General features: G+C 41.6%; 1 protein-coding gene across 2 annotated transcripts in view; it reads left to right on the top strand.

Moving 5' to 3' along the window:
• The window catches only part of ttll7 (tubulin tyrosine ligase-like family, member 7), a 174928-nt gene that overhangs the window by 12825 nt on the left and 137229 nt on the right, over positions 1 to 24874 (top strand). For both annotated transcript variants that reach the window (XM_024377673.1, XM_024377674.1), the window contains exons 2-4: positions 10241 to 10587; positions 11064 to 11195; positions 21443 to 21564. In XM_024377673.1, the coding sequence (XP_024233441.1) occupies positions 10563 to 10587; positions 11064 to 11195; positions 21443 to 21564 (279 nt within the window). In that variant the 5' untranslated portion in view covers positions 10241 to 10562. The remainder of the gene's footprint in view (positions 1 to 10240; positions 10588 to 11063; positions 11196 to 21442; positions 21565 to 24874) is intronic.

Below are 24874 nucleotides of genomic sequence, written 5' to 3'. Positions count from 1 at the left end.
CGAAAGGTAGTAAGTTCGATTTCCCCAGCTGACAAGGTACAAATCTGTCGTTCTGCCCCTGAACAAGGCAGTTAACCCGCCGTTTCTAGGCCGTCATTGAAACTAAGAATTTGTTCTTAACTGACTTGCCTAGTTAAATAAAGGTAAAATAAAAAAAATTAAATCCTGAGCGCTCTGGAGCAAGTTTTCATCAAGGATCTCTCTGTACTTTGCTCCGTTCATCTTTCCCCCGATACTGACTAGTCTTCCAGTCCCTGCCGCTAAAAAACATCTCCAAAGCATGATGCTGCCACCACCATGCTTCACCATAGGGAGGGTGCCAGGTTTTCTCCAGACGTGACACTTGGCATTCAGGCCAAAGAGTTCAATATTGGTTTCATCAGACCAGAGAATCTTGTTTCTCATGGTCTGAGTCCTTTAGGTGCATTTTGGCAAACTCCAAGCTGGCTGTCATGTGCCTTCTACTGAGGAGTGGCTTCCATCTGGCCAATACCATACAGGCCGGATTGGTGGAGTGCTGCAGAGATGGTTGTCCTTCTGGAAGGTTCTCCAAACTCCACAGAGGAACTCTGGAGCTCAGTCAGTGACCACCGGGTTCTTGGTCACCTCCCTAACCAAGGGCCTTCTCCCCAGATTGCTCAGTTTGGCCTGGGGGGCCAGCTCTAGGAAGAGTCTTGCTGGTTCCAAACTTCTTCCATTTAAGAATGATGGAGGCAACTGTGTTCTTGGGGACCTTCAATTCTGCAGACATTTTTTGGCACCCTGCACCATTGTTCTTCGACACAATCCTGTCTCGGAGCTCTACAGACAATTCCTTCGACCTCATGGCTTGGTTTTTTGCTCTGACATGCACTGTCAACTGTGTGACCTTATATAGGCAGGTGTGCCTTCCCAAATCATGTCCAAATAATAGAATTTACCACAGGTGAATTCCAATCAAGTTGTAAAAACATCTCAAGGATGATTAATGGAAACAGGATGCACTTGAGTTCAATTCGAGTCTCATAGCAAATGGTCTGAATACTTAAGTAAGTAAGGAATTTATGTTTTTTATTTGTATTTTTTATAAATGTGCAAAAATGTCTAAAAACATGTTTTTCCTTTGTCATTAGTAGGCATTGTGTGTAGATTGATTAGGATTGTATTTAATTGAATCCATTATAGAATAAGGCTGTAACGTTACAAAATGTGGAAAATGTCAAGGGGTCTGAATACTTTCTGAAGGCACTCTAACCTACTGACTTTGCCCTTTAAATGGCTATAAATCCCAGAGGCCTCAGGAATGCTGAAGTGACAAGGCCAGAGAGTACCACATGTACAGGAAAGACCTGGCTGATGTCTGCTAAACCCCTTTTCTCCAACATTACTTTAAGGCCCCACTCTGTAATTTGAACAACAACAAAATGGCAAGCTTGCAATAAAGCTGAGGGATGGGGATTGATGGACAGTCCTTGAGGCGACCACCATGATAGTTTTAACCATTTTTTTTAAAAGCCAAGTGTTTGTTTACAAAGACATTTTTCATAAACAAAAACAACAACCATTTGATTATGATGGAGTTAGGCTCGACCGTTGAACTAAACTCATGAAGCATTTAGGGATATTCTTCAATAATCAATGGATAGGCTAGGCCAATATGATCAAGAACAGCTGTCAATATCAGAGGTGGGACCAAGTCACTATTATTCGAGTCACAAGCAAGTCTCAAGTCACAAGGTCCAAGTCTCAAGTTGGGTAGAAAGTCCCGAGTCAAGTCCAAGTCGTGTATTCTAAGAGCATGTCTCAAGTCAAGTATAAAAGAAAATCTATACAGGCAATGTCTTGTTCAAATCTAGAAAGCTTTGTCTATTTATTGAGGCTACCCCAAACATTTTTTGCATTATTTTGTCTACAACTCATTTTGATTATGTAATTTATTTTAACAACAAATTCCAAATGCAAAAGCTTCATAAGAAAAACAGTACGCCTATGCTAGTAATTGTTGCTTGATGCCCCATTGCTGTTGAACTTGCAAAGTAAACGGTTAATATTCTTGATCACCTAAATGTTTTGGAGCTGCATATTCATTTATGGCATCTCCCCTACAATTTGACATTTGCACTGCACCCGATCCGATAGCTGTACATCAAATCAGCAATCTGTTCTCTAGCACAGTGGTTTTATATATATTTTTTACCTGCGGCCCCCAAAAAGGAGCTTGCGATGCCAGCGCACATGCACACGCACACGCGCACAGGGTGAACATGCACCTACCATCGCTGCGCAAATATGGCCTGTCATTACAGACATAAATGGTGATGCATTTTCAAAATGCAAGATACAGAAATAAACTGTTTTACATCAGCATTTTCAGCTGAAAGTCATTCATGTTAGCAGTCAATATCGACTACGGATATCATGTCCCATTGACACCTTCTCTGGAGTCCAGAGCAATCTTACGGCCTGCTGGTCAGATGGAAAGCATGAACTGTCTGTAGACTTTTTCTTCCTCACAAATATAAAGATTAATTTACCAGAATATGTTACATATTTATCCCATAAGTACTTAAGTTAGTGCGATGTCTTTAGACATATACAGCTATCTTTAGACATATAGCCAAAATAATACAATATTTTCCCGATTCAGTTTCAAACTCGCAACACCACAAAACCTTCTCACTGTGCTAGCTCAAGACTCGAGTCCACACCTCTGGTAAATATCACAGAGTTGGCCTTTAAGTGGTGTTTTCAGACGCCTCTATTGATTCCATGTTCTGCTTTGAAAACAAGTTTTCATGTGTAGGCAGACATGCATAAATCCTTTGGGGAGGTCCTTTTAGCTTTGAAGGGTCTTTGTAAAGACATTGTTGTGACACTATTGTATGGCTCAGATTTTTATATAGACAGTTTAAGTATTCAACCTTTGCTGTGTCTTTTTAGTTCCTTCTTGTGCAGGGAGACTGAGAAATGTTTTGAATTCGGAGGCTAATTTCTTGTTTTGAAATGAAGACATGACCTCTCTGTTTTATGTATTCTACAATGTGTGATAGAAAACAGTCAGCCTTCCTGTCTTGAATAAGACATGTGAGACATTATTTTCATAAAATGAACATGACCAGCAGAGAACAGTTTTACAAAGTCTCAGCATATCTAGGGCTTGCTAATGGGACAGGATGGGGAGCCAGAGTTGCACTTTACTGCGACAGACCAACAAACACACATTTGTTGTGAATGAGGGATAGTGAATGGAGAAGTGGATAGAGAGGAACTGGCCTTGACAATGACTCCTTAATTCATCGGGCATTAGAGGGCGGGTATTGGCATGAGCTCACTCTGGCTCAGCGTCAATAGAAACTCTGCCATTCAGCATGTCAGTGCCACATTTCTGTGTCCCTCTGCCCGTCAAAATAGTTTTCTGAAGGTTGTGGATAATAAGCAAGCACAAATCATGTTGTCAAGAAAATAAAGAAAATAGAAGCCTATAATGTGATAATCATTTAAATGGTATGGTACAATTTTTGTAGGACTATTAAGTCAATAAAATTACAATCATCTGGTTGTAAAAAAAAATGGTCGGAATTGTGCTCTGAATTGACGTAGAATCTTTCTTTGGTACCATACTATTTATTATTTTACAGGCCGAGCTCGTTTATAATAGTTTACTCTGCATAATAGCACAGTGTAGCCTAAATATGATTCAAGTAGGCCCTCTTGTGGTTGTTCATGCAATTACCAACGCATGAGGCAACCTCAGAGACAGAGGAGCAGACTGACAGAGAGACAGACCGAGAGGCAAAGGCAAACAGACAGAGAAACCTAGCAAGAGAGGGGCTGGATTATGAAAGCAGACCAGCCTAATAGACAATATTCTCTTTCTTTAGCAGATTAACCATGCCATTACATGACAAGGTTGCAAGATTGCAAGATCAAATGTTGCAAGATCGAATCCGCGAGCTGACAAGGTAAAAATCTGTCGATCTGCCCCTGAACAAGGCAGTTAACCCACTGTTCCTAGGCCGTCATTGAAAATAAGAATTTGTTCTTAACTGACTTGCCTAGTTAAATAAAGGTTAAAAAAAAACTAAAAAAGACAACAGTAACAGCTGCCATTTAACCCAGGACCTGTTTAAGGGTTGCTTAGTCCTAGGAATAAATAACTAGGCTAGGCCTATGTCAATGAAGAGAGAAAGTCCTGGGCTGCACATTACAGAAGCATTCTGATTGTAACGTGTAATAGAATCTGATTTTATTGAATAAAACCATTATTCTTTCACACATACCCTCGTCGTACATATAAAGTGCTTACCTGTAACTCTTTCTACAGTACTTTACACCTACCCCCTACCCCCTCTCCACCCCATCCCCCTACTGTCTAGGGAGAGGGCCCAGCCATGTGGGACGCTTATTATTGGAAGGGGCAGCTTTGGGCTCACACAATAGCAGATGCACACAGTAACAGACACATACAGACAGATGCATACAGTAGTAGATTAATAGATGAGTTTGTACTAGAGGTTGACCGATTATGATTTTCCAACGGCGATATCGATACCGATTATTGGAGGACCAAAAAAAAACACATACCGATTAATCAGACGATTTTTATATATTTATTTGTAATAATGACAATTACCAACAATACTGATTGAACAATAAACACTTATTTGAACTTAATATAATACATCAATAAAATATATTTAGCCTAGAGCTTCTGATATAGCTCAAATGTGTCACGTTCTGACCATCATTCGTATGTGTTTTCCTTGTTTTAGTGTTGGTCAGGACGTGAGCTGGGTGGGCATTCTATGTTTCATGTCTAGTTTGTCTATTTCTATGTCTGGCCTGATATGGTTCTCAATCAGAGGCAGGTGTTAGTCATTGTCTCTGATTGGGAACCATATTTAGGTAGCCTGGGTTTCACTGTGTGTTTGTGGGTGATTGTTCCTGTCTCTGTGTTTGCACCAGATAGGACTGTTTCGGTTTTCGTTACGTTTTGTAGTGTTTGTATTGATTTGTGTTTTTACGTTTGTTTATTAAACATGGATTGCAATCTACACGCCGCATTTTGGTCCGACTCTCCTTCACCACAAGAGAACCGTTACAAAATGGTGGTTTGTTGCTGCTGGAGTGAAACGTGCACAATCAACAATTCTAAAGCATACTAAAACAAGGCATATAAAAAACTATTTCAATAGTTTATAAAACCTACAATTTTTCTTTCTCAACTGGTAATTGAAGCGCACTTCCCATTTGCCATTGAAGTGCATAGGCAACTAGCCAGGCTTCAGCATCTCACACGTCACTTTGCAATGAGCTGGAGGCAGTATGCATTTTGAAAACATATACTTAATTGTTTGAAACCTGAATGTTTTACTACATATTATGAGGCATGTCTTCCCTTGCTTCAAAGTAGCATTGCCAAAATCCAACAACGTACATGCAGATATTTTATAAAGACTTCCATATGCCATTGAAACTAGCATTTCTCTCATGTTCTATTGGTTTTCAAATCAACTTTCTTTCATTGTCCAGTAACCAAAGGCACAATCCTAGTCATATTAGCAACCTATGATATTTGTTGCAGTTTCTAATGGTTATTTTAATCTCTGTCACATGAAACCGCTCACAATGGTGTTTTCCCTCTAATTGCATTATGGAACAAACATTCATGCGTAGCCTGCTGCCTTGTCTGCATTGCTGCGCTTATAATGTGAAGAAATTATAGTTGTTCAACCTTTTATGCTAAACGTTCTGATCTGGGGGGGGGTAGCCTTGGCCTTGGCCTTGGCCTAGGCCTACTGGTTGTATGAATTTGGGATCTATCGCCCCAGAACTGTCCCAGAGTCTGTTTGGAATAGGCCATTTCTTTCTCGCACTGAAGGCCAAGCTGACCAATAGAATAGGTAAACTATTCCACTATGGGGGATAGTAGAATGACATAGGCTAGTGATTTTGCTGTTCATTACTCGTCTTGTTGGCTGAGGAATAGTTCATGTGGCAGTTTCAAGTTTGAGGAAGCTAATTGTCACCATAAAAGTGCACCTTTATAATAAAGAATTTCAGGCATCCTCACAGACTTATGTAATATAGCCTACAATTCCTAATGTGATGAGTAGATTGGATAGTCATAATTTAAACTAATTATATAAATCAATCACTGTTCGCAAAGAAGACTGTTCAATGCAGTGTGCAGTGGCTTAGAGTAGGCTTTTGGCTACATCAGATCCTCCTTTCTTTGCACAGGAAAATGTTAGCCTTTTATAAACACATTTCATGCAGTTCTACTACATTACAGTATATGACTGGAGACATTAGCAAAATCTATTTAAATTTTTTTTTACAACAAAAGTTACAGGGTAGCCGACTCTGCTGACACTGACAAACAGAAGGAAAAAAATGACGTTGTCTGATCCGTGTATTAGGCCTACGAGAAGGGGAGACACAAACACAATGACGTCCATCGTCATTTTGTTTGACCCATTGATAAAGACTGAATATGTACACTCACCGGGGATATGGTCAATATTAGGCTACTTTTCTCCCAATTAAGTTGAACTAAAAGACCATTTGGAGTCTTTTCATTGTCTTCTCTTTACAGCAATAGCCATTTGTTTTCCAAACAGTTTTTCCGCAATTTGTATTTAGAAATACTGCTATATGGCTGGCTGGGTCTCTTTGCTTTTCACTGACAGTCGCAACTCAACAATAATCTATTTGGTATTTGTCGCTCGCTCTGCCCAATTTGCTGGCCCATTCGACTGACTGTAGGCTATGAGAGTTCAAACAAACCACAAAAACAAAACAAAGAAAGATCATGCTTTCTGGTGTAGTAGCCTATTTTGAGTGATTGTATTTATTTCTGTACAGATAGGAGTAAGCTAATTAAATCAAATCAAAATTCAATTTTATTTGTCACATACACATGGTTAGCAGATGTTAATGCGAGTGTAGCGAAATGCTTGTCCTTCTAGTTCCGACCGTGCAGTAATATCTAACAAGTGATCTAACCTAACAATTTCACAACAACTACCTTATACACACAAGTGTAAAGGAATGAATACGAATATGTACATACAAATATATGAATGAGCGACGGATGAACAGCCAATTTTGGCAATTTAATTCAATTTACTCTAGAGAAAGCTTCCCATAGCCTTCCCATAGGACACGCAGCCTATGTATTCTAACATCTTCAAATTGCTCATCGGAAATTCGGTAAGAATGTCGCACTCCTTTGCATACGAGTTGCATGTTCTGTTAAGATTAATTACCATAAACAAAATGTGATTTCTTTCATTCTGAGAACCGTGGGTGGACGCCATAATCTGGTTACGCAACCAATGCATATGGGTCCGGTAGATTTCTTAAATGTCCGGTAAATTAAAATACACTGGTCAAATGTCCGTCGCCTCATTTTTCTAACAGAAACCCTATCTTAGATATACCAAGAGCCTTTTGAGTCCCTTATAAAGACCGAATAACACATTCAATACAAAATAAACAAGGGCAACGTACGGTTGTGTAAAAAGGTACACCTATCTAGTACTGGGTCGGACCCCCCTTGGTATCCAGAACAGCTTGAATTCTTTGTGGCATGGAAACATTGTTCAATTGGTGTCAAGGGACCCTAACGTCTGTCAAAAAAACGTTCTCTACACCATTATACCACCGCCACCAGCCTGTACCATTTACACCAGGAAGGATGGGTATATGGACTAATGCTATTTACGACCTATCCTGACTCTGCCATCAGCATGAAGCACCGAGAATTGGGTTTTTGTCGGACCAGACGATGTGTTTCCACTCATCAATTGTCCAGTGTTGGTGATCACGTGCCCACTGGAGCCGCTTCTTCTTGTTTTTAGTAGATTGGAGTGGAACCCATTGTGGTCGTCTGCTGCAATAGCAGGACCGTTGATTTGTGCGTTCTGAAATGCTGTTCTGCACACCACTGTTGTACTGCGCCGTTATTTGCAGGTTTGTCTCCTTCGACCTCTCATCAACAAGCTGTTTTTGCCCACAGGACTACCGCAGACTGGAGGTTTTTTGTTTGTCGCACCATTCTTGGTAAACCCTAGACACAGTGTTGCGTGAAAAGCCCAGGAGGCCAGACGTTTCTGAGATACTGGAACTGTTACGCGCCTGGCACAGATTATCATACCACGCTCAAAGTTGCTTAGGTGACTAGTATTGCTCATTCTAATGTTCAATCGAACAGTAACTGAATGCCTCGATGCCTGTCTGCCTTATATAGCAAACCACGACCACATGACCCGCTGTCTGGAAGCGCAAATCATTTTTGTGAACGGGATGGTGCACCTAATAAACTGGCCACTGAGTGTATATGCAGGCAAAGGTGTTTGAGTGTAATCATGTTGGCCATATTGGATTCAGAATAAATTAGATTTACAACAAAACAGTCCCTATGGGCATGATTACCAAATTCAGATTTACATGTGATTTAACCTCCATCAAATGGTATTATGGCTGCCATAACACCATTTGATGGAGGTTAAATCACATGTAAATCTGAATTTGGTAATCATGCCCATAGGGACTGTTTTGTTGTAAATCTAATTTATTGGACCCACCTTGGACCCCCAAAAATCTAATTGTCTGAGCCCACTTGTTTTCCTTAGAGCAGATTACACTAGCCACAACATCAAAAAACATGTGCAACTGTATGTATTTTTGTCAGGCCGGATGATACAGCACTGAATGAGAGCAAATTCGACTTTTTTGACAGCTACGAAAAGGTAAAGCTTACATTCATCATAAATATTCATAGTTTACATTTCTGCATATTGCGCTTACAGGTCCATGTTTCTAAGATGTATTAAGATATCCTAATGCTGTTTGTTTGTGGATGTTGGACAGACAACTGACTACTTTTTTTTCTAAATTGTTGCAATATCAGAGCTTGCAATATTGGGTTACATGAGCTTATGTGGCCCATCCACCCTCCAGCCAGTTATGTCACAATATCTATTTACACAACCATTAATTTCATACATGGGAGATATTAAGAATATGAAAAAACAAATGGTTGTACATTGGGTAGGGGTAACTAAAAAATGTGAGAGCCTTGGCACTAGCCTATATCTGCCTGGCCTCAGGGCCATAGAGGGTTAATATGACAACGGGAGGTGAATGCTCTCTGGCTATTTCTCAGTAGAAACAGAGAACAGTAGGCTACAACACCCAGGGGAGAGGTAGTGTCAGCAGTTCAGCTCATCCTTTCTCTCTCCCCCGCTGCACTTTCTCCATCCTCACTGTGAATAGAGGGTAGAGAGCACAGCAACCCGTTGTTTGGATAGAAGTGACCGGGAGTTATTGAGTGATTGAGTAATGTGATTGGATTGTTTTCCCATTTTAATTAATTACGCTGACTTTGATGGAATCAATGGAACTGCTTTGCTTTAGCTGGCTGGTAGTGTATGTTTGTGTGTGCGTGTGTGTGTTTGTGTTGTTTGCCTATACAATACAGAAAGAACGTGTGAATCACTTAAAGAGCATTTCACAATATGACCACAACAGGCTACTGTTGATCTCTACAGTGGCATTTTTTTGTTGAAATAAATAAGCCATGGTTAATCGAAAAATATACTGTTGATCACAATTGACACCATACAAAATAAGAAAATGAGCTACAGATATTTTGATAGCCTCCTTTTACTTTTCAACAACAGTTGCATCTGATTGTGTTCACTCAAGCCATTAACGGGCACAGATGGCACGATCACGAGACGTGGAGAGAGAAGAGGGACAAGCCTGAAACCCTTTTATTTGACAGCCGCATTAATATTTAATGACTCTCCCATGCAGCTGTCCTGTATATGGGCTAGTTGTGATAACGGAATTGCATTAATTACTACATGACTGTACGTCTGCTATAGCGCCAGAGGGGTGCAGTATTCAGTCACGCAGCTCCATACAGTGAAGCTCTGTCACAGTGAACTCATTCCATAGCAATGCTTCGGATGTGTCCCAAATGACACCCTATTCCCTACATTGTGCACTACTATGGACCATATGTGCCCTCGTCAAAAGTACTGCACTACATGGGGAATAAGGTTCCATTTAGGACACAGTGCTTCGTGTCAGATTGATTTATATAGTGTGAGATCTGTGCGTGCTGCACATCGAAAGGTTGTCCAGGGCAGCGAAGAGCAAAGCATGCATGGAGCCAAGCAGCAGTTATTCTCCTCCTCCTCAACCTTGGCTGTAAAAAAAGTATTCTTCTTCTTCTCTTCCTCCACAGGCACTAGACACCCGACACATCCATCACTTTCTCTGCGGGCTCTAAACGCACTGTGGCTGGGCTGAATTCTAAGGAGGAGTCCCACTCCCCGGTCCCCCCCCTCTACCTCTACCTCCCCCCTCTGCTGTCCCCTCTTCTCTACCTTCATGACCAGACTGAGGGAAGAGGAGAGGCTGGTGCTCAGATGATCCCGCTGCCGTAACCAAATTTGTCCAGACAGGGAAGACATAAGTAGTGTCTCTGGAGGGCCCTGCCCGGTGTCCCCTCGGCCGCTAGCCTGGCAGAGTGCTCCGTTCCCCCCTTTGATCCCCCGGCCCGTGAGATGCCCTCTCCCCCTGACGATGGAGGTGAGTATGACACCTCTACTCTCCAGGCCTGACACGGCCAATTACCTCATAGAGCTGAGATGCCCTCCTCTATCTCTCTCACACACACACACACACACACACACACACACACACACACACACACACACACACACACACACACACACACTGCGAGCGAATAATAATAGCAGGGTCACCTCCAGCATAACAGAGCAGGGCCTCCTTTCTCTTTTCCTTTTGTATGTCCGTTTGCATCCATTTGAGTCACAACTGGACTGTAGACAATAGCTGTATGAATATCCAACCAACCAATCACTACATCCTATCCTCCCACCCTGTACTGGGGTTATTAATTAGTGCACATCGTAGCAAAACGTTTTACAACAGGAAAATGTTTTGCATCGAAAACTAGAGTTTCTGCCCGTTTGCTTTTTTTGGTTCGTAGTGAATTCACCCCTGTACTGTAGCTAATCTTGTACTGTGGCTCCCTCCTTCAGAGGATCAAGGACCATCCCTCATGAACGGGCCATCTGCGGGCTCCCACCAGATCAGTGGGAGAAGGAAGGTCCGCACCAAGAAGAAGAAGGGGACCATTACGGCCAACGTGGCTGGCACCAAATATGAAATCGGTATGAGGGAATATTGTGCTTTGTGTTGTGATGTTAAGTTGCCTTGCACGAGCGGGCCAGTATGGCTCATAGGAGCAGGAGCCTGTTTCTGTAGCATGAGGCAGCTTGATGTACAAATACACCACCTGGGCAGGATGCTAGTCTATCTATCGCAGGGCCTTACCCCTAATATATCTTCTTAATGCTGAATGCCAAGCAGAGATGCATCGGGTCCCATTTTTACAGTCTTTGGGTAAGACTCGGCTGGGGATCGAACTTCCAACCTTCCAATCTCAGGGTGGACACGATAACCACAAGGCCACGGAGTTGTGATGTTAGCTTCATCTTTAAATTATAGGGAAAATTCAAAGCAAATGAATGTGATCCTATAGACAGTTTCTCATATTCAGGTGAACTCTCGCTCAGTGGTTGCCTAACTTTTTATGGAGTGACCCACCTAAAACGGGAGTTTTCTTGTGACTCATCAAGTAAACAAAGCCTATGTTTCTGGCTAGTGTAATCGCTGGCTAGTGTTAAGTGGTGACCCAAAAAGCCACAGTAAATGTAAGGAAAACATGATTTGAACTATCTGGTTTGGCAGACCATTTGAGCATTGCATTTGTTTTTGAAACTCTAAAAAACAATAACTCATTGAGTCAAGCCTTTGAAAAAATATCCAAGACAATTCAATACATTCTCAAGTGAAGTAATTTAACCTGGCAGTGGATTTTTCCAAGGAAGGTAAAAGAGCTGAGTAAGCACTTTTCAAGTATTCTGTAAATTGGGTGATGGTATCTCAGGGGTGAACCCACCACCTACTAAAGTATGGAGTCAGCAACACAGAGAGAGGTTGATGGGTAGAGGGATGTTGTGGTGGGTACTGTAGTTGTAAGTCGTGCTGTGAATCTGTTCTCTAGCTGTGCAGAGACTCTCATTCTGGCCATATTGTAGCCATAGCGGGTGTCTAGTGTAGCAAATGAACATGAAGGACCAGATGGACTAAGCATTTCTACTAGAGCTAATCTTGCACCTGTTCAAAATGTATATCATTAAAGGTAATGATGAAAGATGGAACATAATAGTGTTGGAGCCGTTAAGGCTGCGGCCCTTGGCATATATGCAATCCCCCTGCCAGCGAGGGATCGAATCCTGGCCCCACCGGTCTTCACACTATGTTCTCCCAGCTCATTTCTGTCTATCCCTTTCAATACTTTCAAATATGTATACCCATTTAGAAACAGGATAAAGTTGGACATATATTTTAGTTTTTGTAATGCTTCCCATAGAAATGGATGCCAAAGCTTTATGTAAATAGAGCTATTGAACCACACCTTAGTTTAATTTCAACATCCTACCATAACGACAATAAGAGTTACTGATGGGATTGTATGTCAGTCACTGCAGTGGATCAAAGGGAACAGACAAACCCACATTGTTTTTTGCTTTAGGTTAGCTGACTGCCATTAGACATTCCAGTGTAATTGGACTGTCACAGTCACATTGGAAAGATTTGTACTTGTTAAAGTGCAATTACGCAACATTAGGTCCAGCATCTCCAGGTTTGCCAAAGCTTTCAAGAAATGAATTAATACGTTGTTTCGTTATGGCATATGCATTTTTAATTAGTCACTGAATAATGAATAGTCGGTCATTGGATTAATGTCTAAGTGCGCCAGCTACCTATCTCTCATACTTCGGGTTTCCACTGGGATTTGAATATATTATGGGCCATTTATTTATATTTTTTGTAAAATAGGGCATGGGTAACCTGTGTTCAGATACCTAAGCTAGGTTGGATATATTGAATCACTACAAGGCTGCCGGGTAGAGCAGTATGGATGCTGTCTTAATTGGCTTGTCACCTCACCACCATGAACCACACACTGCTACTCTTTAAGGTTCTTTAATGAACTGTAGGATGTGGTTCTACAAGCAAAAGAAAAAGGAATGATATGCATTTATTACTAGAAGATGCATGCAGTATAAAAGCTTAATCAGCTTAGCTTACTACAGTATGCAATGTAAACGTAATGAAATATGGCTTCACACAGATGTGAATACAACACTGACTTTAAATGATATGCTGTATGTAATTGGCTTCTATTACATCTAACTAGAAGGATTTTGCAGAATAAGAGGAAATAAATGACAATAGCAGAATACATCTGCAGTCTATACACTGCTACACAATAAAGTTCTAGTATGCTAACATTGACAGTAAACTATAAAGTGGCCCACAGTGCAATAAACTGCATACTCACCATAGAATGGCAGACAGAGCGAGTGCACTCACTTATACAACTTTATACAACGGGTGGGTCTAATCCTGAAAGCTAATTGGTTAAAACCGCATTCCCCGGTGTCTATTCCACAAGTTACCACCGGATAAATCTATGAAGTTAAAATGACGATGTACTCTGTTCCATCTGACTGCGCAATCCACTGTCTCATCAGCCAAGCAATTTATAAGCTAGATCTCCACTATAAAAAGCATCTAAACTCAGCAAAAAAATAAACATCCTCTCACTGTCAACTGCGTTTATTTTCATCAAACTTAACATGTGTAAATATTTGTATGAACATAACAAGATTCAACAACTGAGACATAAACTGAACAAGTTCCACAAATGTGTCTAACAGAAATGGAGTAATGTGTCCCTGAACAAAGGGGGGGTCAAAATCAAAAGTAACAGTCAGTATCTGGTGGGGCCACCAGCTGCATTAAGTACTGCAGTGCATCTTCTCCTCATGGACTGCACCAGATTTGACAGTTCTTGCTGTGAGATGTTACCCCACTCTTCCACGAAGGCACCTGCAAGTTCCCGGACATTTCTGGGGGGAATGGTCCTAGCCCTCACCCTCCGATCCAACAGGTCCCAGACATGCTCAATAGGATTTCGATCCGGGCTCTCCGCTAGCCATGGCAGAACACTGACATTCCTGTCTTGCAGGAAATCACGCACAGAACGAGCAGTATGACTGGTGGCAGTGTCTTGCTGGAGGTTCATGTCAGGATGAGCCTGCAGGAAGGGTACCACATGAGGGAGGAGGATGTCTTTCCTGTAACGCAAAGCGTTGAGATTGCCTGCAATGACAACAAGCTCAGTCTGATGATGCTGTGACACACTGCCCCAGACCATGACAGACCCTCCACCTTCAAATTGATCCCGTTCCAGAGTACAGGCCTCGGTGTAACGCTCATTCCTTCGACGATAAATGCGAATCCGACCATCACCCCTGGTGAGACAAAACCGCGACTCGTCAGTGAAGAGCACTTTTTGTCAGTCCTGTCTGGTCCAGCGACGGTGGGTTTGTGCCCATAGACAACGTTGTTGCCGGTGATGTCTGTTGAGGACCTGCCTTACAACAGGCCTACAAGCCCTCACTCCAGCCTCTCTCAGCCTATTGCGGACTGTCTGAGCACTGATGGAGGGATTGTGCATTCCTGGTGTAACTCGGTAGTTGTTGTTGCCATCCTGTACCTGTCCCGCAGGTGTGATGTTCGGATGTACCGATCCTGTGCAGGTGTTGTTACACGTGATCTGCCACTGCGAGGACAATCAGCTGTCCGTCCTGTTTCCCTGTAGCGCTGTCTTAGGCGTCTCACAGAAAGGTGCACAAAAAGGTGCAATGATGTGCAGCTAGTTTATAACCTTTTCAACTTCAGTTTGAAGTGATTGTGTTAGCTGTGTTGTTGGCTGTGTTGTTGGTTTTAATGACTTTGCTGTTATTCTGGCTGCACATTTTGACGTGACTATGTTAGCCGTAGTTGGCTAGCTAGCAAGTAAGGGATAATAACGTTGCCAGCCAGTATGGCAATGGAACATTTAGAAAGAACGACTGGGAGCATGCCTAAGACACGTTCAGTCAGATGAACATGGTCCATAGATACAGAACATAAAGACTGAACGACTGGGCCGTGTCTCCAGCAACCGAACCAATAGAACAAACGACCAGCCGGCTTGATTTAGATAGATTAGATTTGTGTCGGGGCTATAGCTTGTGTAAGGATGAAGCCGAATGAAAAGATTATGGTAGAGAATTCGAATTCTCTGGCAACAGCTCTGGTAGACATTCCTGCAGTCACCATGCCAATTGCATGCACCCTCAAAACTTGAGACAACTATGGCATTGTGTTGGTTGACAAAAATGCACATTTTAGAGTGGCCTTTTATTGTCCCCAGCACAAGGTGCACCTGTGTAATGATTATGCTGTTTAATCAGCTTCTTGATATGCCACACCTGTCAGGTGGATGGATTTTCTTGGAAAAGGAGAAATGCTCATTAACAGGGATGTAAACCAATTTGTGCATCAAATTTGAGAGGAATACGTTTTTTGTGCGTGTGGAACATTTCTGTGATCTTTTATTTCAGCTCATGAAATATTTGACCAACACTACATTTTGCTTTCATATTTCTGTTCAGTGTGTATGTGTATATATATATGTATTTAAAACAAATTCTCCACAAAATGTAAATCGCAGTGCAGTTATCACAAAATATATTATTCTCTGTGTTATAGCCTAACTAGACAAACTAGACGATAGGCTATAAAGACTATCGGGAAAAGTTGTTTAATTTAAATAAAACCAGAGAGGAAGAGGCAAACTTTGGTGAATTTGCGAGGCATGCTAGACAGATTTCCAAGACATAGAGTGCATTCAGAAAGTATTTTAGACCCCTTGACTTTTTCCACCTTTTTTGTTACGTAACAGCCACATTCAGAAAAGGATTACATTTAAAATGTTCTTCAATCTGCACACAATACCCCATAATGACATAGCAAAAACAGGTTTTTAGCCATCTTTGCCTCTGAAACACATCCCCACAGCATGATGCTACCACCACCATGCTTCGCCGTAAGGATGGTGCCGGGTTTCCTCCAGACGCGACACTCAATCTTGGTTTCAACAGAGCAGAGAATCTTGTTTCTCATTGTCTGAGAGTCCTTTAGGTGCCTTTTGGCAAACTCCAAGCTGGCTGTCATGTGCCTTTTTACTGAGGAGTGGCTTCCGTCTGGCCACTCTACCATAAAGGCCTGCTTGGTGGAGTGCTGCAGAAATTGTTGTCCTTCTGGAAGGTTCTCCCATCTCCACAGAGGAACTCTGAAACTCTCCACCGAGTTCTTGGTCACCTCCCTGACCAAGGCCCTTCTCCCCCGATTGCTCAGTTTGGCTGGGCGGCCAGCTCTATGAAGAGACTTGGTGGTTCCTAACTTCTTCCATTTAAGAATGATGGAGGCCACTGTATTCTTGGGGACCTTCAATGCTGAAGACATTTTTTTTGTACCCTTCCCTAGATCTGTGCCTTGATACAATCCTGTCTCGGAGCTCTACAGACAATTCCCTCGACCTCATGGCTTCGTTTTTGCTCTGACATGCATTGTCAACTGTGTGACCTTATATAGACAGGTTTTTGCCTTTGTGCAATCAAGTTTTAGAAACATCTCAAGGATGATCAATGGAAACAGGATGCACCTGAGCTCAATTTCGTGTCTCATAGCAAAGGGTCTGAATACTTATGTAAATAAGGTATTTCTGTTTTTCATTTTTTATACTTTTGCAAAAATTTCAAAAAACGTGTATTTGCTTTGTCATTATAGGGTATTGTGTGTGGAATTGATGGGGAATTTTAGAATAAGCCTGTAACTTAACAAAATGTTTAAAAAGTAATGGGGTCTGAATACTTTCCAAATGCACTATATGCACGCCACATTTCTTTTTTTACTCGCACTGGCTCGCCTGGGTGCCATTAATACAGGTAACGAGTGGAGGACAGAGGAGCCTCTTAAAGAAGAAGTTACAGGTCTGTGAGAGCCAGAAATCTTGCTTGTTTGTAGGTGACCAAATACTTATTTTCCACCATAATTTGCAAATAAATTCATTAAAAATCCTTTAAAAAATTTGATTTTCTGGATTTTTTTTCACATTTTGTCTGTCATAGTTGAAGTGTACCTATGATGAAAATTACAGGCCTCTCTCATCTTTTTAAGTGGGAGAACTTGCACAATTGGTGGCTGACTAAATACTTTTTTGTCCCACTGTATATAGGCCTTCTGCCTATGTGATAATAGGAAGCACATATTCAGATTACCTTCACAGTACAGAAAAATGTCCTACCTTATTTTTCAAAACCTTCCACAATGACTTTCCCCATGTCAAGTCCATTTAACTCCTGAGTGTCAATTTCTTGCTCAAAGCCATGAGCAGGCCTGAGGCTGTGACGTTTAGCCTCCTAAGGCTGTTCTCAAGACTCTGGCTGTAGTGTCTATTTTCTTCATTTTGAGTGTTAAACCCATCCTGGATCCGGGAGCGTAATCATCGCCTGAAACGAATTAACATAACGCAGCGGACATAAATATCCCTAGAAAATATTCCTATTCATGAAAATCACAAATGAAATATATTGAATATATTGAGACACAGCTTAGCCTTTTGTTAATCACCATGTCATCTCAGATTTTCAAAATATGCTTTACAGCCAACGCTAGACAAGCATTTGTGTAAGTTTATAATAGCCTAGCATAGCATTATGCCTTGCTAGCAGCAGGCAACCTTGTCACGGAAATCAGAAAAGCAATCAAATTAAATCGTTTAGCTAAGATGAACTTCGGATGTTTTCACTCACGAGACTCCCAGGTAGATAGCCAAAGTTAATTTTTTCCCAAAATATTATTTTTGTAGGCGAAACAGCTCCGTTTGTTCTTCACGTTTGGCTGAGAAATCGCCCGGAAATTGCGGTCACCACAATGCCTACATTTTTTCCAAATTAGTTCCATAATATCAACAGAAACATGGCAAACGTTGTTTAGAATCCATCCTCAAGGTGTTTTTCTAATATCTATTCGATAATATATCCGTCGGGACAATTCCTTTTTCTCTAGGACCGATTGGATTAATGGCTACCTCTGTACTTTACGCGAGAATCTCTCTCGGAGCCACCATGTGACCACTTACGCAATGTGCCCGCATACGGCTATTCTTCAACAGAAATGCGTAAAACTACGTCACAATGCTGTAGACACCTTGGGGAATACGTAGAAAGCGTAAGCTCGTTGATGGTACCTTCACAGCCAAATAGGGAGTCATTGGAACGCAGTGCTTTCAAAACCCGGGGCACTTCCGGATTGGATTTTTCTCAGGCCTTCGCTTGCAACATCAGTTCTGTTATACTCACAGACAATATCTTTACAGTTTTGGAAACGTTAGAGTGTTTTCCATCGAAAGCTGTCAATTATATGCATAATCTTTTCAAGCATCTTTTCCTGACAAAATATCCCGTTTAAAACGGGAACGTTTTTTCCCCAAAAATGACAATACTGCCCCTAGAGTTCCAAGAAGTTTTAACTATAACCAGGGTGTCCTTTTTTAGCTTTGTCTACAAGGCTTGCTACCATCAAATGCGCCTTGGTTCGGGCATGTTCACAAACCTTTTTCTGAGGGCTCTTTGTTTTTTTGTTGTTTTTTTGATTGGAGTCTGCCTGAGGCTTAGGATGTCAATGTACCCACTCATTTGCTAGTTTAGTCCCTACAGCCGTTTCTAGACCCAAGCTCCCTACCTTTTTGCATGCCCAACTTTGAATTCTACATGACACGCCAGGGGTTATACGTTTGGTTGTTCTTGAACTTCAAATTGCACTTGCTCTGAGCACTTTGTCGGTGGATGCACTGGCCCCCTCCCCCCAGCTCCCCGTCTCTCTCTCCCGCTGAGACTGGCTCGCTAGTAGCCCTACTAGCTAGTGGAGGTGCCGGTGGTGATGCTGAACTGGCGGGATTAGCAGCGCTGCTAGCTAAGGCATCGCCATAAGGAACCGTTTGTCTCTCACCACTCTCCTCCGACACTAACAGTTCTCTGGCTCGTTCTGGGTTCGATTCACCATCTTACTTAGGATTTTTGGACTTAAAAAATGAATAAGAAAAGGCAATTGAGTTTGATTACATTTGTCATTTGGCTTTCCCACGATTCAAATTCAGTAGGGCGAAGACTAGACTAGGCTACGTGACGTGATAACGTAGGGACCTGTTCACTAGCTGACCACCACTACCAAGACCTGTGTCTAGATCAGTTACTTACCCCACCAGCCCTCCCCATAACCTCTTTTAACAGATAAGAGCAGGTCTGGAATCAGTGTGGCAGAATAGGATGATTACACAGAAGGATCACCGCGCATGATGGTCTTTCTTTTTGATCAAATTAAATGGAAAACAAACAATTGGCACAAGCCACTTAGTTTCAGTTCTAAATACGAGGTCCACCGGCATCATTGCATCTCTCGTTTCATGATTATAACAGGAGCTGGCAAAAATAATGATTAAAAGGGGATGTCCGCTCACTGTTTTGCTTTTCCCAAACTTGAGGGGAGACTAAGCTTGGTTTTTAATCAAATGAAATAAAAACATGCAATCTGTTTTGTAAAACAACAACGCTATTTCTAAATAGGATGGGGTCAGAATCATCATATCATAAATCACATCCCTCGTTCTATGGCACTGTGTGCACACCCAGGCCTAAATGTCTTTGCCCGTAACATTCACACGTCTATACAAAATACTAGGCTCCTGTGAATTGTATCGCTTCCTATGTGCAAGGCACATTCTCAAAAAGAATGTGCCGTTGATATGGCATTATAGGAGCGCTGAATAGTTTTTGAGGACAGCGTCTTTGGTAATCGGACGAGGGGCGCTCTTTGGACGGATAGCTTACTATAACTAGCGAAATGAAGTATGCAGGTATGTCAATTGTGAATCATGAAAAAGCATGAGGGCAAAAACCTATGAATAAAACCCCTTTATTCATAGGCTACTTAGCTAATGCATGCCCAGAATAAAAAGATGCACCTATGCGAAGATGCTGACCCGGCCTTGATTAAGGAGAGGGTAGGCTATGCTTGGTTTTTAATCAAATTAAACAAAATGGGGGAAAACCAATTGCTTTTTTGTTTCTAAATACGAGATTCACCGGCACAAAAGGCACATCTCTTGTTCGATGGGCACTTTGCGTCGCGACTGGATAGGCTGCACTTCCGCTCTCGAAATCCATGCGTTAAGACTAGTAATACATACTGTTAAGACCTGCTTTTAGTGGGTCTTGAAACTTCCCTTCAGCACTGCATGAAATTGTCACTTTTGCGCTTGTTTTTAAGGACACACCTTAAATATTGCCCTCCCACCTTAGCGTAAATTGCTGAGCCTGGCATAAGTGGTGGAAAATGCCAGTGCTCCAGTTTTTACATTATGAAATTGCAAACTCACTTGCATTTGACACTTGAACCTCTACCACCAGCCAAAAATAGAGCCTGAGATGCATTACTGAAGTTAAAAAAAAACCATATATGAATAGAGATAACCTACTTATTATTAGTGAGATGAATGTCTATCCACTGGGCACAAACTGGTTGAATCAACATTGTTTTATGTCATTTGTCAACGTATTGTGACGTGGAATCTAGGTAGAAAATACATTGGATTAGAAAAAAGTCATCAACTGCATTTAATGTTTTGATTTAGTCCAATTTTTTTATTTTGATCTTTGGTTGAGATGGAGACGTGAACGAACATTTTGATTATTCATTTGTAGACAAACTGGAATTAAAGCCAGACTAAGTCAGTTGCACACATGGAACTATCCAAGCAGCAAATACATCTCCTTTAAATGTTGATATTTGGTTGCCTTGTCAACCAAACACAATTCAATGTTACTTTTGTAATACATTAAATTGCCTAAAATAAAGGCTATTTTACAAACAAATGTAACATTCAACCTTAAAATGAGTAACATCCATGGCCACATTTAGAGGTTACTGTAACTATACATTTATTCTTATGTGTAGCGTGCATGTTCAGGATAGCATGGATAGCTCGTCGCAGGTCTGTGGAGGTCTTCACAATTGCTGTAATAATCTGTGCTGAATCTCGAACGGCATTGATCACATGCACCATGTACTTTTAATGTGATCTCAACTGCAATCCAGGTCATTTGTCTCTAAAGTGATAACACAATCTGTTGTACAAATAAAAAAGATATCTGACATTGTATTCCCATTTGGACTTTGCTGTGCTTTTAAATGGTTTGAAAGCATATTGATAACATATTGGAAATTCAACACATTTTTGGCTGTCTTTTTGAGTGGGATCTCTTTGAATCAACTTCTCAACCAAATATTTAACCAAACTAATTTAACCAATTATCCACGTTGATATTATGTGGAGTGACCAGTGGTTAATGACTTGACTAATTTAGTGACTATTCAATTATGTTATGTTTTCCAGTTCGGATAGCGATCAATGAAATGGCCTTCCTGAAAACCCGAGATGAGGACGAGACAGCCAACCTCATCTGGAGCGACTCGGCTGTGCAGCACGAGAAAATCGCTGATCTCAGGAACTACCAGGTATGTAGGGAACAGTTTGACACATCTTTGCCTTGGTATGCCTGTGACCTTCCACATGGGGTGGGGTAGAGTTTCTTACTTTAAAGTAAAGATGTTTGTTTGTGAAGTAAGTTCTAAAGGGGGAAGGGTGCAGTATAATTCGTGTTGAGAAATTAATTAGAAAATAATGCAGTACATCTTTGCCTCAAACACAATAGAGGTAAACACTTTTCAGAGAACATCGGAGGGTTTCCATGTCTGTGGTTTTCCCGTCAAATTGGGCTACTTTGATAACGATGCCGCTGATGAAAAAGTATTAGTTGCGGGTTTTTGGGGTACTTCTAAATTGGTCAGTTCTATATGGGATCCTTGGGACGTCCCTACCTTAACCCTTACCTAAACCTAACCTTAAACATTTTGACTTTAATGGGGTGGGGACGTCCAAAGGACCCCGGATAACATGGACCCTTCTAAATTACACCTCAGCCACCAAGGCATTTAAAAGCATAAATGTATTTCACTGACCTGCTGCTGACTATCAGGCAGTGAGGCAGGCTGTTGCTGAGTGAGTTAGTGAGTGGAGGGTGCGGGCCAGAGGGGGGCGTGTGTGTGTGTTGAGAAAGTGGTGCAGCAGGCAGCTGAGTCACATGAGTGAGAGGAGTGCAGCATGTGCACACATCATGATAGGTGATGTGAGAACAACAAACTAACAAGTGATGTGAGAACAACAATCAAACCGCACAGGTGTTGTGGAAGCTACTCTGAAGATATATTTTACCAAGGTACCAATTACTTTACACTAAAAGAAGTTAAGCTGCACCAATGCTACCATTAAACTATAGTACTTAACTTTAGTTACTTTGAAAAGTAGATCACTACATCCAAGCTACTTAGTGATAAATTATCATATCTAAACCTGAAATGTCATAGACTACAAATTGCAAGAACACATGTTAAGAGTTTGCAATTTAGCCTATTAAAAACAATGTTTGAAGTGAGAATTAGTCAGGTCTTATGCTGAAAAATAAAGGAAATTCTTGCTTACTTCACCGATATTTAGGGGTTCACAGCTAAGCTGAGAAACCTATTGTTATTCTCAGATGTTCTTTTCTTGACATAGTCAAACAACTCAAGCATACACTGAGTATACAAAACATTAAGAACACCTGCTCTTCCATGACGTAGACTGACCAAGCAAATCCAGTTGAAAGCTATGATCGCTTATTGATGTCACTTGTTAAATCCATTTCAATCAATGTAGATGAAATGGAGGAGACAGGTTAAAGAAGGACTTTTAAGCCTTGAGACAACTGAGATATGGATTGTGTATATCTGCAATTCAGAGGGTGAAAGGGCAAGGCAAAATATTTAAGTGCCTTTGAATGGGGTATGGTAGTAGGTGCCAGACGCACTGGTTTGTGTCAACAACTACAGCGCTGCTGGGTTTTTCCACACAACAGTTTCCTGTATGTATTAAAAATGGTCCACCACCCAAAGGACATCCAGCCAACTTGACACTACTGTGGGAAGCATTGGAGTCAACATGGGCCAGCATCCCTGTGGAACGCTTTCGATACCTTGTAGAATCCATGCCCTGACGAATTGAGGCTGTTCTGAGGAAAAAGGGGCGGGGGGAGGTAGGGCTGGGCAATATGGCGTAAAAGTAATATCTACATTTTTGGACAATTCACGATATATATCTCGATTTCTCTCGTTTTTCTCTAAACAAATTAAAAAAGGCCAAGACACAATTCTTAATTGAATTTTCTTTATTAAAAAAACTAAATATACAAGGCCTCAAGGCCTATTTGTGCAAAACAAATGAACAACACTGCTTGCCAGGCTGTCATCATTGTATGCAAATCAAATAAAAAATTAAGAATGAAAACATGTATCCCTAAGAAGAATTTGCACAATAATAAATTAAATATTCTGTCAAACAAAATATCTTCCTTTACTTTGTTCTTCACAAGTTTCTGGCGAGGAACACAAGCCTGTCTAATGACTCTGGTTTGAGGCATGCCCTGTGACATGTCACAATGTTCCCACCTGTGCTAAAGACCCTCTCTGAAGGGGCACTTGTAGCAGGAATGCACAAGTAATTTTAAAGCAAGCTTACTCAGTCTTGGGAAGTTGGCCTCATGGAGCCTCCACCACTCAAGTGGGTCTTTGTCTGGGTCTGTGCCAGGGGACATCATCAAGTAACTTGACAACTCAGTTTTGATGTTGTCCTCCTCTGACTGTGGGCCAAACAGCACTGTCTTCTTGAAGAAGCTTGCAAGTGTTTTCTTGCCCTTCTTAGACACAGGTTCACTTTCTTCTTCTTGGTGCACAGTTGTGCCAGGGTGACGTGTGCTTTCCTCAGCTAGCAGAGACTTCAGCTCCAAAACAGCTCTTTGTTTGATGCTCTCAATCTTGTCATCTGCTTTATATGTTGTCCTGAACCAGGGATCCACCAGCGAGGCTATATCAAGGAGTTCAACTGTGAAAGGATCTTCGTACTTGTCGTTGAGATACTGTAGTGTGGCACTCTTGATTTTCTTTGTGAGCGTGCCCTCACCTTCCTCTGGCTACAGGAGGCTTCCTCTGGCTACAGGAGGCTGCTGTTGAACAGGTTTAGCACAGGCTTGAGGTATGAGACGCTGACGTAGTTCTCCCCAGACAGCATGTCAGTGAATTCCTGTAGTGGGCCTATGGCTTTGTTCACTGACTCCAACACATCAATATCCTGATAGTTGGGCAGCAGGTGCCTGCTTTTCTTCTCTGAGGCCAGAACTCGGGCTATGGCCTTTTCTTGTTCCAGGATTCATTCCATCATCTTCTGTCTTGATCCCCAGCATTCAGTTGACATGTCAAACCAACACCACCCCCCCTCACACCCACATGTCTATTCTATTGTTTAGGAATGTTTGACCACTAGCTGTTTGAATATGTAATTTATATAATCATTTTGATTGAATATGTATTAATTTAGTTCATGTTGTTATAATTAAAACAGCCTGTGGTTATTTGCTGTTGGATTGGCAGAATGACACAACTCCTAACACATTAGCCTACAGCTGGCCTGAACATAACTTTTTTGTTGCACTTTAATTATCCAATGTCACACTTACCGATGGCGAGGTGAAGTCTGTGTTCAAAGCAGGCGAATCCAGTTGTTCAAGCGCAAATGCTTTTATCATGTTGCTCCCACTGTCAGTTGTCATGCACACCTGTCGGTCTTCGCTCATCAAACGTTCAGTTTGTCTTTTAGCAGATGTTTTGGGAATCGGGTGACTGGAATCGGCATTGCGTAGTCTCATGCATTCCTCCCATTCCCCCTCGTGTTTCA

This window comes from Oncorhynchus tshawytscha, linkage group LG18 (genome assembly GCF_018296145.1).
Source record: "Oncorhynchus tshawytscha isolate Ot180627B linkage group LG18, Otsh_v2.0, whole genome shotgun sequence".
In the NCBI taxonomy this organism is placed as follows: Eukaryota; Metazoa; Chordata; class Actinopteri; order Salmoniformes; family Salmonidae; genus Oncorhynchus; species Oncorhynchus tshawytscha.
This window is presented reverse-complemented; position numbering and strand designations above follow the sequence as displayed.